Below are 15,589 nucleotides of genomic sequence, written 5' to 3'. Positions count from 1 at the left end.
TGAGCCGGAGTTGACAGTCATTTGACCAAGGACTTGTTGCACTGGTGGCATTGATCTGTGATAGTTACCGATGTAGCTACCCATGCCAAATGTTGCTGCCCTTTTCATCTGACGTAGCATTCATTCGCAATGCTGTTCTTCTGTTCAGCTGTGATGAGGCGAATTTATCTTGCGGCAGGGTGCTCTCGATATTGTGCTAAACTATTGTGACCATACCGGAAGCATTTTAAAGCCTGAATATCATATGGCTATGGATTCTTAATATACATGAGGATTTGAAGAGTTGCTGAAGTATCCCCAAATCCTTCATTAGTACGTACTCTGTTTGTATTGCTTTAAATAATATCTCCCTTCTTCGAGCAGATGACATGGTTTACGATACTTCCGGACATGTTTACAAACAATTGCGGGATTTTCTGAAAAAATGGGCATCTTTGAAGACAACTTCTGAGGTCCTCGCTGCAACCTGCCTATTCGTCACAATATACGTTATCATCGGGCTGGTGTATCGATTATTCATTTCCCCCTTGTCGAAATTTCCTGGACCAAAGCTAGCTGCTGCGACATTGTGGTATGAGTTTTATTATGATGCAGTTCTCAAGGGCCAGTATACTTTCAGAATAAAGGAAATGCATCTCAAGTATGGTTAGTGCATTCTTGTATATCCTAGCAGCCGTGTAGATGGCGGGAACGAAACCTAATATGGCATATTCCTTAACAGGGCCAATCGTCCGAGTCAGCCCGTACGAATTGCACATAGATGATCCGGACTATTACAGCATGCTATATGCATACAGCGCTCCGCTTGATAAGGACAAGTATTACCTGGAACCGTTTGACTTTCCACTGTCTGCTTTTGGGACGGAAAGTCACCACTTGCACCGTCTCCGTAGAGGTGCAATGAACCCGTTCTTTTCCAGTCGAAGGGTAGCGCAACATGAAGATCTCATTCACCGGCTTGCTGATAAACTATGTGGACGCATTAAAGAGTTCCATGTTCTGGGTAAGAACGTGCCATTGTCACTTGGATATATATGTTTAGTAACGGACCTTATCACCTCGTATGTACTGGATGAGAACTATCAATGCCTGGATGCGACTGAATGGCTTCCACACTGGGCACGGACACTGAAATCTCTATCAACAATGGTGATGGTATCACGGCAGTTAACGTGGATATTGCCGTTGTTAAAGCGTGTCCCACAAACGTGGGCCATTATTTTGGATCCTGGTTTGGAGCTGTTCCTTATATTGAGAGAGCGATGCTGCAAAATAATTGACGAAATACACCAAGTTAGAGCTACAGGAGCCTTGGGCATGGAAGGGGGTTCGTTAAGAGGATATACGTTGGTCGATCAAGTGCTTGACTCTAGGTTGACTGTCGAAGAGAAATCACATGACCGACTTCTTCAAGAAATTCGATCAACGATGGCGGCGGGAATCGAAACTACAGCGAACACGTTAACGGGAATCACATACCACCTTCTCGCAAACCCAGGAAAACTTCAAAACCTTCGAGATGAGCTTCGCATGTTGGACTGGGACACTGATGTGAAAGCTCAAGAGCTAGAGAAACTTCCATACCTGGTTTGTCACTTATTAGTTAGGGGATGTATAACATAAATCAACTCCAAGGTTTGCTAACTGTTTATGATAGACCTCGGTAATTCTTGAGGGATTACGGTAGGGATATTGGTTGCTAGATTTCAAAAGGTCCATTTCTAAGCGCTTTTTTCCAGATTGTCATACGGAGTGAGCACCAGGCTTCAGAGGAAATCACGCTGCGAAGTAATTCAGTACAAAACGTTCAGTATACCGCCAAGCGTGAGTATTCCAGCTTTGATTTCTACTGGGTGTGTTAGATGAAGCGTTGCTTATTACGCTTTGAACGACCAGACATCGGTTGGAATGACATCGGTTTTGATGCACCACCATGAGGCAATGTTCCCGGACTCATACAAGTTTATCCCTGAACGCTGGTTGGATCCAAAGGAACGAAAACGGCTACAGCGGTTCTTGGTATCATTTGGCAAAGGTTCTCGCCGATGCGTGGGGCAAAGGTTCGTCAGAAGGCTGTCCGCAAATAATGAAGTTACTGGTTTGACTACTGAGTTAATGATGGCTGGCTGACACTGTCATTTTGTCAGGCTAGCACAGACAACCCTTCTTATAGCCATTGCTTCTCTTTTCAAGCGTTTTGAACTCGAACTCAAAGATACGTCGGAGGATGACATCAATATTGGCCGTGATCTTTTTGTTCCCCGACCAAAAGATACAAAATCAATTGGTTTACAAGTAATTGTCAAAAGTGAAATTTGACATTGTGATGAATATTAAAACAGTCAGCTACTAAATATTAACTGATTACTCAACATATGTTATCACTCAGTGCATGTGACTAGTGTTGGAGGATTCCCCGGCTACCCGAGGTCACGTGCACCTATATATTTATTAGTTGTAGCTAGCTCGCTTAGAGTCCCACAATGCAACAAGGTTGATATCGGTCCTCTAAGAATTTTAACCGGGCCCTAGTGGTTGATTTCATAATCAACCACTAGGGCCCGGTTACTCTACAATATACACATTTTACAATAATACGGATATTGAATTTGCAATACCTGAATTTCTCTCCTAGAAAAATGCAAATTATATGACTATTGTTAATAAATATGAAATTCACTTAACTAGTTAACTACTATAAAATAGATCATAATAGTTTTTATAAAAAAGAAGCTCGAGATTTTCAAAAAAAATAAGCTTTTACTTGTATAAAGCTTTTCAAATCATAAATAGTTAAAACGTAGTTAATCCCAGTGCCACTTAAGATTTTTAAATTTCGACTAACTTACCAGTTCATTGCGACAACAACCACAAGCTCGTAGAAAGAAACAAAGTTACAAATACAGTAGCAAGAATGGCTATCTAATGAGGTCAAAATCAGAGCAATCACGCTGCAGCAAAAACCTGTGACACAAATCATGAAGACTTTTAGATGAAGATGCACTGGAAGTTCATCAACTAGGTTAACTACAAATTCAAGATGACTCTCAAACCCAGGGGAATCTATTATTGATGAGCATATATTATATCTGGTATGATAAAGATTTCCTCCCACTCTTCGTAGTGTAGAAGATATAGCAAATCAAATCCTCTCTGAATTGACAAGTGAGTGCTATGATACAAGCTTTGGCTGCGCGACGACAGGGATTGATAGATACTAACCATGTGCAAAGAATATACCAATTTCCTTATAAATGCCAGAATAAATATGAAAAGCAATTTCACCTTTTCTCTGCTCTCCTTCCTCGAACAATTAGTCTCCAGGTGAACTCAACATTGTCTATTCATCCCGCCTAGGTGTGCGCATTCTATTCCTCGTGGCTAGGGTAATTCTTGTGCCTCCCACTCACAGCTGACAGTGAGATATTTTATCGGGTTTTCTAGGGTACATTCGTGTTTCTCAATTGGATCCACAGCCTTGCATGAAGCTTTGGACACATTAGTATCACATTCCAGCTTACCAGCATTCTTCTTATCGCCAATATATTTGCATGTAACCCCATTCGCAGTAAATGGTCCAAGTGAGGGCGGGAACGCCCCTGCTATGTCATCTGTTTTTTCTTTCACCAGAGGGTCATCTTTACACAGGTCAACTTTCTTTGGCGGTGTGTCCGACCAGAGTTCCCAATAATGATGAATATGTGGTGGAACGGGATTCTCGACACTAGACACAGAAATCAAGACAAAACCAGTCCTTGGTTTTGGGCGAGGATTGTTCCCTCCACCACCACCTGTCCTTGACCACTCACACGAATCATTTCCACAGCACCAAGGTGAGCTGGGGGTACAACCATTCTCACCACACTCACAATAGGGGCAGCTGGCATTGGCACAGCAGCTAGGTGATTGATCATCACATCCATTCTCACCACATGAACATCGGTTTCCCCTGTCCAACTTGCATTTGTCATCGCATGTGGGCTCTGGGTCACTGGGCTTGGTGGTTGTTGGCACCCGACTGCTTGCATTTGGGTCTTTTGGATCATGGCGGTCCGGGGGTACTCCTGTCGGCATGGGAGAACAGAAGAAGCCTGTGCATAGGCGGCCGCCACAACCAGTTCCAGATGCACATGTGGGTGATGGCTTCACTCTGCCATTACTGGTGAAGCTAACAGTATGACCACTTGGGCCGGTCTTGGGAAGACGGGGACAATAAGATCCGTCAGACCGCTTCAGTGAATTATCAAGTACTACGGGATCATAACGGCAAGGTGCTACCGTTTCTCCATCATTCGTCTCCTCATGAAGGTCCAGTTTGATTCTTGGGCAATAACCTCTGGGATCCCATTGCTCGACGGTTCGATAGTCAGATAAACAGGAATACTCTCCAACCTGACCATTCCAGATGATGGGTTTCATCTTATGTACATTTAACGGTTCATTACTGACGACAATGCGACGGTGAAAAATCTTGATCATCTTTTTGACACTGCCAGGGTCCTTTAGCTGGTTTACCCAAGGGGATGGAAGTGACCGAAAATATCCTATTAAACCAGACACGAAGGGGGCAGCTAGGGTTTGAAAACATTGTTACTATTTTTTTTATCCGCAGGATTTCTGTATTGTAGCTTGGTGGTTATAAGAGGGGAATGGCAAACTCACAATATGATGTTCCACCGGATGTCATGTAGTCCTTGTCACCTAGAGGAATCCAAATGTTATCTCCAGGAGCAAAAGTGGTCATCCAGTCAGCGTATTGGCTGAAATCCGTGATGTGGCCATGTGCATCTGTCGCTCCCACAACGATCAGATTTGGTATGTAAAGATCAGTTCCAGGTTTGGCAAATAAAGCAGGATAACGATCGATTTCAGGTGATTCGTTGGCACGATTGGAAGCTGAGACAACTATAGCAACATTCAGACCGTCTAGCTCAACGAGAAGCTTATCTACGAGGTGCACCCAGTAATTGAATAAGTGTTAGCAGAGGTAGAGAAAGCGGTGGCGGACTAGTTATCTTGATAACCTCAAAATGACAGGATGAATTGAATGGCGGATTGGGAAAACACGACTAGACGCAAGGGGATCATGGATACTTACGCAGCTCACGTATGAAGACAACCCCCACAGTTGGATCGAAATTCGCGCTTATGTTAATGACTGCCTTGCCCATGCGGTTTTTTAGTAAGACATCATCAACGACACCTCTCATTTGGTCCAAGTATCGTGCCAGAGTCACACTCTCATCTTGCTCATCAACTCCTTCGAATAAAGATGAAACAATGAGTGTACACCTCTGGCATGAACCCAAATTCCGCCCTATAACTTTGGAAGCTACCCCAGTTCCGTGCTCCACATCAGGTCGAGCTGGTCCTGGATCACTGTATCGATCATCCGGCCGCAAATATTCAATGTCATTATGATGTGTCATTTCCTACACACATTGAACTTTAGTCAGTTTGTAGTCAGAAAATGCAACCAGTGAAAGACGATGAATATCGTGCTAGAAAGCCTTAAAAAGTGAGATCTTACAGGGTGGGTTTCCGCGACTTCGTCTTCGTCCATTATATATATATACTGATCGTCTCCTGAGATTCCGTCATAATGGAACATAAACAGACCATTGTCACTTAATGTAGCACTGTAAGGGTCCTTCCAAATCATGCCTCTCGGCATCGAGATCTGTGAGAGATCCCAAATAAAATTGCTCATTCGCACCATCAGAGTTGGTGGCATGAGTTGATCCGCATTACCATTACCTTGAGCCACCACACTGTCGTTCGAGTGATTGACACCTTCCTGACCGTGAGGTTTGATGGCTTCGACATTGTAACTTATGCCTTTGACTCTGCCGCGCAGATCAGTCAGTATCCCATCATTATCAGGCCTGTGTTCGTAATAAAACGCATCTGCAACATCGGGCTAAGCAACTAGATCAGTTTTTACTCTCACGCACTTCAACTCTTATAGGTGCCCATACAGATTCTACCAAGGTGTTCATGGTATCTTGGTCCAAGTAAGGAATCCAAAAGAATAATGTGAAATGAAGCGCCTCTGACTTGACCTCCACATATTTGTCTTCGTATTTAGCGAGAAGCTCACGAATATGTCGCACGTCATCCATGTCTGATGGATACACGAGGGCATTTGCAGGGCATCCCCATGGCGGTATAGGGGGCCGTGCAGCAGCCTGCCCTGGTTTGGCTGTTGGCGATGGGCAATTATCTGGTTTTGTTCTAGTTGTTGTTTTATCCCAATCTGATGCTGAACAACCGTAAATTGTATCACATGTGGAACTGGTGGATGAGGCCGTAGAGGTGATTGTTCCTCTAGTGGTTGTTGTCTTGAATACAGTTGTTGCACAAATTGATGCTGATTTTATCTCACACTTAGTGGGCTCCTTCTGGGGGTATGTTATGATATTATCTCGCCCAACACTAAGTGCAAGTCAGTTAATTCTGAATCTCTGGGATTTGAAAGGGCTGGCTTCAGGAAGGATCTTACGTGATTGGGGGCCAAGGTGGGAGCGGAGATTTTATCGTCCACGATGGAAGATTTATTGCATGTGGAGGTGGAGGGCCACTACATTTGGGTATAAATCATATTAATGCTTTACAATTGAGGGTATGCTGGAATACACTACTTACGGTGGGTATATACCAGGTGGGAGAATCCAGCGTAAGCCTCTGGTTTCACCTTTTTCTCTGTTCAGACAGAACTACTATAGTTAATCAAGAGGTTCTAGAAAAAATTATAATTTTTTCTAGTTGACTAAGACTTACAGAGAAGAACCAGAGTTTGCAAGGTGTTTTACCTGGCTCTGGCTTCTTTACCTCTTCCTCAATTGGCGTGACTACTCGAGGTGGCCATGTTGACCACACTGGCAGCGGCTGAGTAGTTGTCTGTTGCAGCTTATGGTCAGTATCACATAGTATGTGACTAGGATCAATAGCTATTTTGAAAATCCCTACCGGTTTATTTGTGGGGCCTGGTGTAATTGTTTCTTCTGACTTGGTGAATGTTGTTGAGACAGTGCAGTCAACTGTAAAAACTCCAGTAGAAGAACCAATAAATGTGACAACTTTTGTTGCTGGACAAGTGAAGCCAATAGACACTGTTGTGGGAATTCTACAGTTGATTGTAGGTGTTGTTTTTGGAGTATTGAAAGGAACTTTTGAGTTAGGAGGACACTTAACCACAATTGGACTGACAGTAGATGAAAATGAAATGGTTGAGACTGTTGGACGAGTGGCTACAACAGTGGTCACAAAAGGAGTGTGATAAACTCCTTCTCTGGTGCCTTCTGTAGGGGAGGCATTAGGATCACTCCAGCTCTCAGGAGGCCCTCTGGTAATATCTGGCCATGGTGGAACTGTGACATTGCGAGTGGTTGTCTTTCCTTCTCCATCTGGCATGGGAACAGGAACAGGTGGTATATCAACACTAGGCAGTACAGTGAGAACAGCACTTGTCTGTCCTTCAGTGATATTGATGTTTGAGTAGGGCATTCCATCTGTGATGATTGGGTCTATAGCCAATGTGATTGTAGTAACTGTTGTGTAGAATGTGGGTACTTCTCGCCCACTTATGGTTGTTGTGCCGCGGTGTCCATACTCAAGAGAAGTTGTATACTTACCTGGATCAATGATTGTTCGTGAAGAGAGTGAACTAGTTGGAAACACAAGAATGCAATCAGCAGGACATGTAACTGAGGGCTTCTCATACACTTCAGGTCCGACATAAACAATGTCATATTCATCGTCTCCTGGCAAAGGAAGCCAAACGCTAACCTCCGTAGTAAATCCACTGAGATTGAGGTGCTCATTAATTAGTAAGTTCAACAAGGGAAAGACGCCAAAGCATAACACACAAACCTTTGATTTGAGTCATTTTGGAAAACCGCACCATGGCTATGAACAAAAGATTAGCAACTCTTCTGTGTCTATGTTATCCCAGGAAATGTCCCTTACTTGATGCCAGTTCCAATTTCCACCATGCCAACTGTGAAAATGTTGAAGAGAGCAACATCCTTGCTACCTCGAACTTCAAGAGAACGCTCTTGGCAATTATGTGTTGGAACACAGTCTTGATAATACTCCTGGAAAAAGCTGTATAACCCTGAACTATGCAGTGTTATACTCTTTGAGTTGATAATGCGCAGGCCCCAAGCTGCTTGACAGCCACTGGTCTTGCACTTTTCAAAAGATGGATCACCAGGGAACTCCTTGCCAGGGTCAAATGGCAAAGGTGCTATTGGAACTGGCTGATAATATGGGGTCTCTGTTTGAATATGACCAAGGTATATCTATGAAAAATAATTAGAATTGTGCAAAGCTTAAGTATTTGTACCTCTCCGGTAGCTCACGTTTTTGGCTCCGTAGAGTTGATACTGGTACATGACAGTGTGTTCAGAACCGGTGCCATAGAACCAAGAGGGTCCTTCAGACTCTATCAGTGTTCCACGGGCAGCGTATAGGCTAATTTGATTTGACAACTTGTCGGGCGAATCATAAACACTCATGTCATTGTCGCTAATTAGATTTCGAAATCAGCTGCAATCCGCTTCGGTTCATAGCCACTCACCATCATCGTTGTCAAAAGGGACTTGACTTACTGGTCTGCCAACCATATCCACACATTCTCAAAATAGCCTGAGGCCTGTGGTGTGACATGGAATAGAAGAGAAGCACAAATACATGCATCACTAAATCCAAACTTTGGGCAGGTTTTAACATCCAGATCTGTACCAAGAGCTCCCCCAACACGCACATGAGAGTCCCACATAGCAGCTGTTCACTCATATTCTAAGTTAGCAGTTGAAAAAGGGATAATGAAAATAAAATTAAGGATGTGATTTACCAGATCCTTGGCGATCTTGATGCACATTCCATTCAACAACTATCGCACCAGCTGTAGCTCCTTGAGTAGTGAACATCATATCAACTATCTCCATAGAACCCACATCACCTCTCTCACCAACCTGTACGACAACGCGTGGATTGTGAAGGTCATTGAAATAGAATCCAGCCCCCTGTATTTGTGACCAACTCGCACCTTGCACTCTAGAACCTGTTGGGATGACTACAGTGCCACCAACTCTGTAGATGCCTGCTGGAAAATAGGCAACCTTGCCATCTTTGTTGGCTTTCTCAAGAAAAGAATTAATACCTGCTGTATTATCACCAGTGCCATCATTCTTGCAGCCATGTTCTGTGGCAATGAGAAATTGATCCAACCTGAGGTCTTCATATTGAGGGCGAGGTTGATAGAAGAGCTTGCCATTTATGTCCAGCAAGCCTGACCCCTTTTTAGGTGAATCAACTTCACCTGAAGTGTAAGTTCCATTGTATCCATTGTAGCGACGTCCAATCGCCCAAAGCTTAACAAAGTCAGTGCTTTTAAGAATTACATCACCAGTATCACTCTGCACTGTTGTCCCAACATTATACATTGCCAAATTGTCAATGACAATGTTGGGAGCGCCATTGACCCCATCCTTCCGAGTGTTGGTCAAGATAGCAATAGGACAGTTGGAGATCCAAGAGTCTGCAGAAGTTAGCTCATGTTTGAACATATAGTATTTGTTCCAGACGTACCAATGATGGAGACAGATCCTATGCCTTGGCCTGTGCTACCCCCTCTGCCACTAATGTTGAAAGCAATGGCTCCACCATCAACCTCAATACGCTGCCAATTAAAGCCCCAGGACCAAATCATCTGAACTGCAGTAAGGCAGCCATTGAATTTGAGATTCATTGCTGTATACTGCTGAGAGCCTATTAAAGAGATCCGTTAGCACAGACACATTGAAATAGTTAATATACAAGCTCACAAGGTTTTCTTCTTACCAGCACGCCAGCCAATATTTCCCCCATTGAACTCCAAGTCAGAGACAAATCCGCCACTACCATTCTCCATGAAAATGCCTACATGAGTGACTTTGTTATCATCAGTTGCCTCTGGCATGTTGAACACCAGATTCTGCAATGAGCAGGCCTGGGAGACCTGCCAATGAATACCTGTTGGCACAAGTGGCTGATCATTATCATCTGTTGTCAAGGGCATCTCTGTTAAGTCAAAGATGAAATTACGAATCTGACGGAAGAACTGATTTTGATTGATATACCAATTTTGGCCATTTCCACCAGGAACATATGGATCTGTATCAAAAAGAGCAATCCCTTGGAAGGTATCACACCCTTTGATTGTGGGAGGGTTCAGAGCATCACCAATGAACTGTGTATAGTATAACTGAATGACAGGCCGGCAGATTTTATATGTTCCAGGCTGGATAATGACAGATATTAGTTTAAAAACTAATCTGCATTACAGATAAGGAACCTGCTTACCGGGAAATAGATAATAGCTCCTTGTACAAAGGTATTCCCACATTCTAATCCACACCGCTTGCCATCTCCGATTGCTGCATTTATTGCCTCTGTGGCATCTGTCTCACCTGTATTATCAGCACCATACTCCACAACATCTCGATAGAACTTGTAACCAGCTCCCGCAAGAGGTTGCTATAAAACTAGATTAGCCCAGCAGGAATTTCAGTGGTGAGATTGTACTTGCCACTCCTAAAGGGGCAAGCTTCGGCAACCAGTAGCTACTAGCAGCAGTAGTGTTTGAAGCACTTCCAGCAAATTTTTTTAAGTTCTCAGAGGCGTCAACAGAGGTGTCGTTATGTTGTTTCGAGTGCCCAAAGTTTAACATATAGGTCTCGAAACTACCGGACTCAAGCCATACTGGTCCATTTTGTTCTCCTAGCACGAGGTTAATATCAAATTCAAAAGTAGGGTGCGCCCATGAGCAATAGTCTGAGGTTAGGCACTTACCTCTATCTGGTGCAACTTTGAAGTAATTGTATTGGTTATCCACCATGTACGGAGGGTTGGGCTACCAGTTAATGTCAGCTGTTGCACCCTTAATTAGAAGGTTGTAAGGCAAGGTCTTCTATGTTTACCTGTGGCCCATAGCTCGGGATATTAGGGAATCTTGCGGGATCATACAACAAGCTAGCCTGTGCTGCCACGAGGGACAGAAATCGAAGAAACAACCCCAACGAACTCATATTCTTTGAGTATATCATGGCTTTTCTTGACCAGAAAAATTCTTACTGCCTCTCTCTGGAGTGCAGGAAATCGTTCCTTATCTAGACGGATCAATTTTCCATCAGTCTAAGTCCAGCTTTTGCCACAACGGGACATTGCTTCGGAAATCATAATAAATCCCCAAGCACAATCAATTTCCGGATAGTCGTATCAAGTCCCTGTAGGTTACAGTGGCCTGTCGAGAGTGATCCTCAGACAGGCGACATTCGGATATTAATGTTGTTTTGAAACATTTAGCACGGTGTCGATATAGAAGATAAGGGGCAGAGAGCTTGACAAGTAAACTATCAGAAAACCTGTCAGGCAGAACTGAAGATTCCGCAGGTTGAAGATTTCTGTCCTTGATTCATTGGTCGGATTTAGGGGAGCCGACCAATTAAAGAGAACAGCACCATTACCCAGGCACTTGAGAACACTTGACAACTTGAACGTGTGCAATGAGGATATCGGCTATGGAAGCACTCGGTATAGCCATTCGTCACAAGCCCACCTCGAAGCCGTTAGAGCACATACCATTAATGGAATAATGCCTTACGGGGGCCGGTGGTTCATACTCTCCCAAAACATACTGAATCATGGAAACTAGTAGTCCTGGGGTATATAGGAAACAGCAGACACTCGGGATGATTCAGTTGGTTGCCCAACTAGTAGTTATGGGATAGTAGGGATAGGAAGAAAGTGAATAGAAGGTTTGCTTACCTGTTACAGTTACATTGAGTAGCTCCATTCATCTCCTGAGATTTCTAGGCCCCATCCCTATGAAGAGACTGGATTGTTCTATTACTCTTATTCTTCTTATCCGCCTGACCCTCGTGGGCTAGTTACGGTTGATAAAAATTGTCACGGTTTGCCAAGCTCGGATGTTAAAGTGTAGAGAGTTCGACAGCATAAGTAATAGTAAGCTGTGGAGCAGAATAGCAATCAAAAACTGTTAGACTGCCTGGCAAATGGCCCCAGTCACCAAGTGTTAGTCTATGCTGGACCCAAGGACAAGTACACAGTCAACGGCAACCGGCAAAGCTATCAGAGTGGCCACACCTAAAAATATCCATTGAACACAACAGCTAGTCATTGGTTATTTTGGTGCTTCATTTCCTCCAAATTCAGATATCGGTAACCACAATTTTATTTTTTAGTTAAAACAAAAGAAATGGAAGAAGTCAAAGAAGGCCATTATCATCAAAGCTCTGAATCTAACTATAGGAGGGGACATCTGGCTGGACATTTTCCATCAGATGAAAGTACGGCAGCCTATAGTGACATTTGGGTCAAATGGGTTTTTTTGATGGTTTTTATACTAGTGTTACCATGAACACGCACCAATCATATTCATTTAATTTGTAATCAAATAGAGCTTGTTGATTATAGCTCCTCTGTGTAAGAAAATTTTGTGATCAAGGCACACTAACTCTATTGATTACATGAGTGACAAGAATAGGGGTGAGAATAGGGGTAAGAATAGGGGTAAGAATAGGGGCAAGAATAGATCTGTGAGAAATAAGACTTATTATGAGAATAATAGCTAGCAAAATAATTCTTCACATTAGTATCAATCTTTACAGCGCATACTAAAATCTATCAAACATTCTACTAATCACCCTCAACTCTGAGGTCAAAAGAATCTATCAATCATTCTATCAATCACTCTCGACGCTGATGCCGAAATCTTGTCCCATTTGCAGGTGGGTCAAGATAGTTTGATTGTGTTTCAATTTCATCAGAATGACTCTTTTCCATCTCTGTCACAGTGTTTTCCATCTCCTTCTTTATATTTTCCTCCTCTGTCTCTGATTCCAGCTTCTCCCACTTGAACAATAGATCCTTTTCAAGCTTCATTGTCTTCAATTCATTAACTTTGTCTTCAGATTTTGTAGGGATTGGGGACGGCCGTCTTCGTTGGATAAGATTTAGAATGGGTAAATCAACTGAGAAAGCACGTTCGCGTTTGATCACTGATACGGAGGTATTCTCTTCTTTGACTTTGATATCTGGTGATTTGACTTTGATATTCTTCGGTTCCGACAGTTGTTCGATGGGGTGATTGGACTCATCATAGGTAACAAGACAAATGTGAATAATTGTAGTTGTTGAGGTTGATGAGTGCACTTTCTTAAATGAACTCAATAACTTTTCCAAATCCAACATCCAAACATCAGGAGTGAGCATAACTGCACCATCCTTTCCTGTAACTGAGGCAGAAATGAATACATCAACTGGAGAAACAACTGTAAGAATATTCTTCCAGGCTGTATCAAGTCTGGCAGTGATGATTTCTAGAAAATCCTCCATTGTGAAAAACACACAATCTGAGTAGATTTCATTTTGAATTTTTCGAATTGACTCCCAGTTATAGTGTGTTTGTAGTTTGGCATCATTGTATTCACACTTCCAAATATGAATAAGAATTTTGTAGGATTTTCGCAAGGAGGATAGTTGATTCAGCTCAGGTTTGATCGCAGGTTCTTTTATAGGTGATGTACGTTGAACTGGTGTACCAGCATTGGGGGTCATTTGTTGAACTTTTTGTGTTTTTTGAATGGCCAGTTGACGTGCTCGTTGAGGAGGTCCAGGATCAAGAATTGTGGCAGAGAGTGACGGTGTCAGAGCTGGAGGACTGGGACTATCTTCAATGACAATGATTTCATCATTTATTGAAGAGATGATGGAGGATTTTGGTGTGGATGGATTGGCTTTGCCACAATAAGGACAGGCAGCTTCACTATTACAGTGTGCTTCATGAGAAAATCCAGGACGATTGGGGCAGAATGGTGTCCACATAGTGAAGTAAATCAAGATGATAATAAACAACAAAGAGAAGAACAGGAAAATTTGAGTGTGTGTATATATATATCTGTTTTTGAGGGTAAGAGAGTGAGAGATTGTGTGTGTGTGTGTGTGTGGATTTCGGTAACCTGATTAGTATAATGATTAGTATAATAGCTAACTGCTTTGGGAGTGTTAGACATGATGAGTAATATTATAAAATATCTTCAAAGAGTTAGTTACAGTGTACACACTACAGAATATTTCTGTATCAATTAAGAAAATTGTTTATTGATATATATTTTAATACTGTCAATAACTTTAGATTGGAATATATAACTATATATGATTATAATTTTCAAGTTATAGAGTGTTTGAGTATATGAATACATATATTCTGTGTGTCCGGTGTACATACATTGTATATATATATATATATATATATCTAGTTCAAAATTCATGTAGCACTACAATATAAAATTTATAGAATAATTGTTATAGTAACAAACTTAAAAAGTATATTCTTGAGAATATTAGTAGAATACTTAGTAGAATACTTAGTAGAATACTTATTCATATTCAATCTAATTACATCTGTGATACATCTGGCTTAACATCCTCACTGTTCTCATCAGAGATATCAGGCTTGATATCTTCACTATTCTCACTATTCTCATCATAGATTTTCATTTCCATCACATTATCAAAATTCATCTCATGCTCCTGCAATCGCTCTGTCAGCCAGTCCCAAGCACCAGTTGGCTTTTCAGATTCCTGTAGAATAGGAACTTGTTGAGATCTTATATGATCATGTACAAGTTTTCGCAGCTGAAGATATATTATCTTATGTATACGTTCACCCTGTTCATTGACAGCTGCAGCAGTGACTCTTCCAGAAGAAAATCCCAATTTTGAAATCTGATTCTGACACCAATTCTTTGTCTCCAGTGGTAGATACTCATTAATATCTGTCAAGTATTAGTATCTCTATAATATTAGATCAACAGAGATATTAGTAATGAAGATATTACATACCCCAGTTTTCAAAGTGCATGTGAAGTTCTGAAAGCACTTGTGAATCTGGTTTTAAGCCATGCTGTAATGCATTATCAGGATGATAATAGAGCTTCCAGGGCTGTCCATATACCCCATCAGGTCGTTTACGTTGAGCTCGAATTCGATGATTATTCCAGACTCTCACATAGTTTGTCATCTCTTGTCGAATAATTGGCATATATACAGCGAGAAAGGCAATACGATCAGATAATTTATTGGTGTGATATAGACCTGTATGACTGAGATTCAGAAAATAGCGTTGAGAGAAGATTAGCATAAAGATTAGTATAATAATTAGTAGAAAGAATATGGAATTTCATACTCTCCAGTAATTTGCCAACTGTTTTGCAAGTTGTCCCCACCAAGATTCAATTCGTTGATTTAGTGTACTTGTTCCAAATCGATAGCACTCATTCAAAGAAGTATTTGAATCAGTTGCTTGATGTAGTTTGAGTTGTGCAGCTGCAATCATTGAAGTTTCGGTTCCTCTATCTGAACGAATAACCTGAGGAAAAGTATCGGTTGCTTGTAGAACATCAAGAAATTGTCGAAGAACAGAAACAGCAGTACGGTTTGTGATTCCAATATATATCCACACTATATATCGAGAATATGCATCAATTGCTGCATAGATTTCGATTCCCCAATGTTGAAGCTT

At 41.9% G+C, this 15,589-nt stretch overlaps 2 protein-coding genes across 2 annotated transcripts; one reads left to right on the top strand and one right to left on the bottom strand.

The window, feature by feature from the left end:
* Nucleotides 1-368: 368 nt before the first annotated feature.
* On the top strand, nucleotides 369-2,319 carry PAAG_06064 (trichodiene oxygenase; the record flags this gene model as incomplete). The annotated part of the gene is made up of 6 exons (XM_015845776.1): nucleotides 369-645; nucleotides 722-1,587; nucleotides 1,658-1,683; nucleotides 1,740-1,824; nucleotides 1,897-2,060; nucleotides 2,148-2,319. 6 exons carry the CDS (start codon nucleotides 369-371, stop codon nucleotides 2,317-2,319), a joined length of 1,590 nt encoding a protein of 529 aa, XP_015700002.1.
* A 1,062-nt stretch (nucleotides 2,320-3,381) lies between these two features.
* PAAG_06063 (glucan 1,3-beta-glucosidase) lies at nucleotides 3,382-11,072 on the bottom strand (the record flags this gene model as incomplete). Its single annotated transcript, XM_015845775.1, has 20 exons — nucleotides 3,382-4,571; nucleotides 4,663-4,947; nucleotides 5,099-5,432; nucleotides 5,531-5,920; nucleotides 5,979-6,435; nucleotides 6,503-6,580; nucleotides 6,646-6,716; nucleotides 6,781-6,900; nucleotides 6,970-7,804; nucleotides 7,873-7,908; nucleotides 7,969-8,303; nucleotides 8,364-8,529; nucleotides 8,613-8,787; nucleotides 8,858-9,544; nucleotides 9,595-9,774; nucleotides 9,847-10,285; nucleotides 10,348-10,521; nucleotides 10,577-10,764; nucleotides 10,837-10,897; nucleotides 10,965-11,072. 20 exons carry the CDS (start codon nucleotides 11,070-11,072, stop codon nucleotides 3,382-3,384), a joined length of 6,309 nt encoding a protein of 2,102 aa, XP_015700001.1.
* Between the last annotated feature and the right edge of the window lie 4,517 nt (nucleotides 11,073-15,589).

This window comes from Paracoccidioides lutzii (genome assembly GCF_000150705.2).
Source record: "Paracoccidioides lutzii Pb01 unplaced genomic scaffold supercont2.17, whole genome shotgun sequence".
Taxonomy (NCBI): Eukaryota; Fungi; Ascomycota; class Eurotiomycetes; order Onygenales; family Ajellomycetaceae; genus Paracoccidioides; species Paracoccidioides lutzii.
The sequence above is the reverse complement of the archived record's forward strand: the minus strand, read 5'-3'. Positions and strand labels throughout refer to the sequence as shown.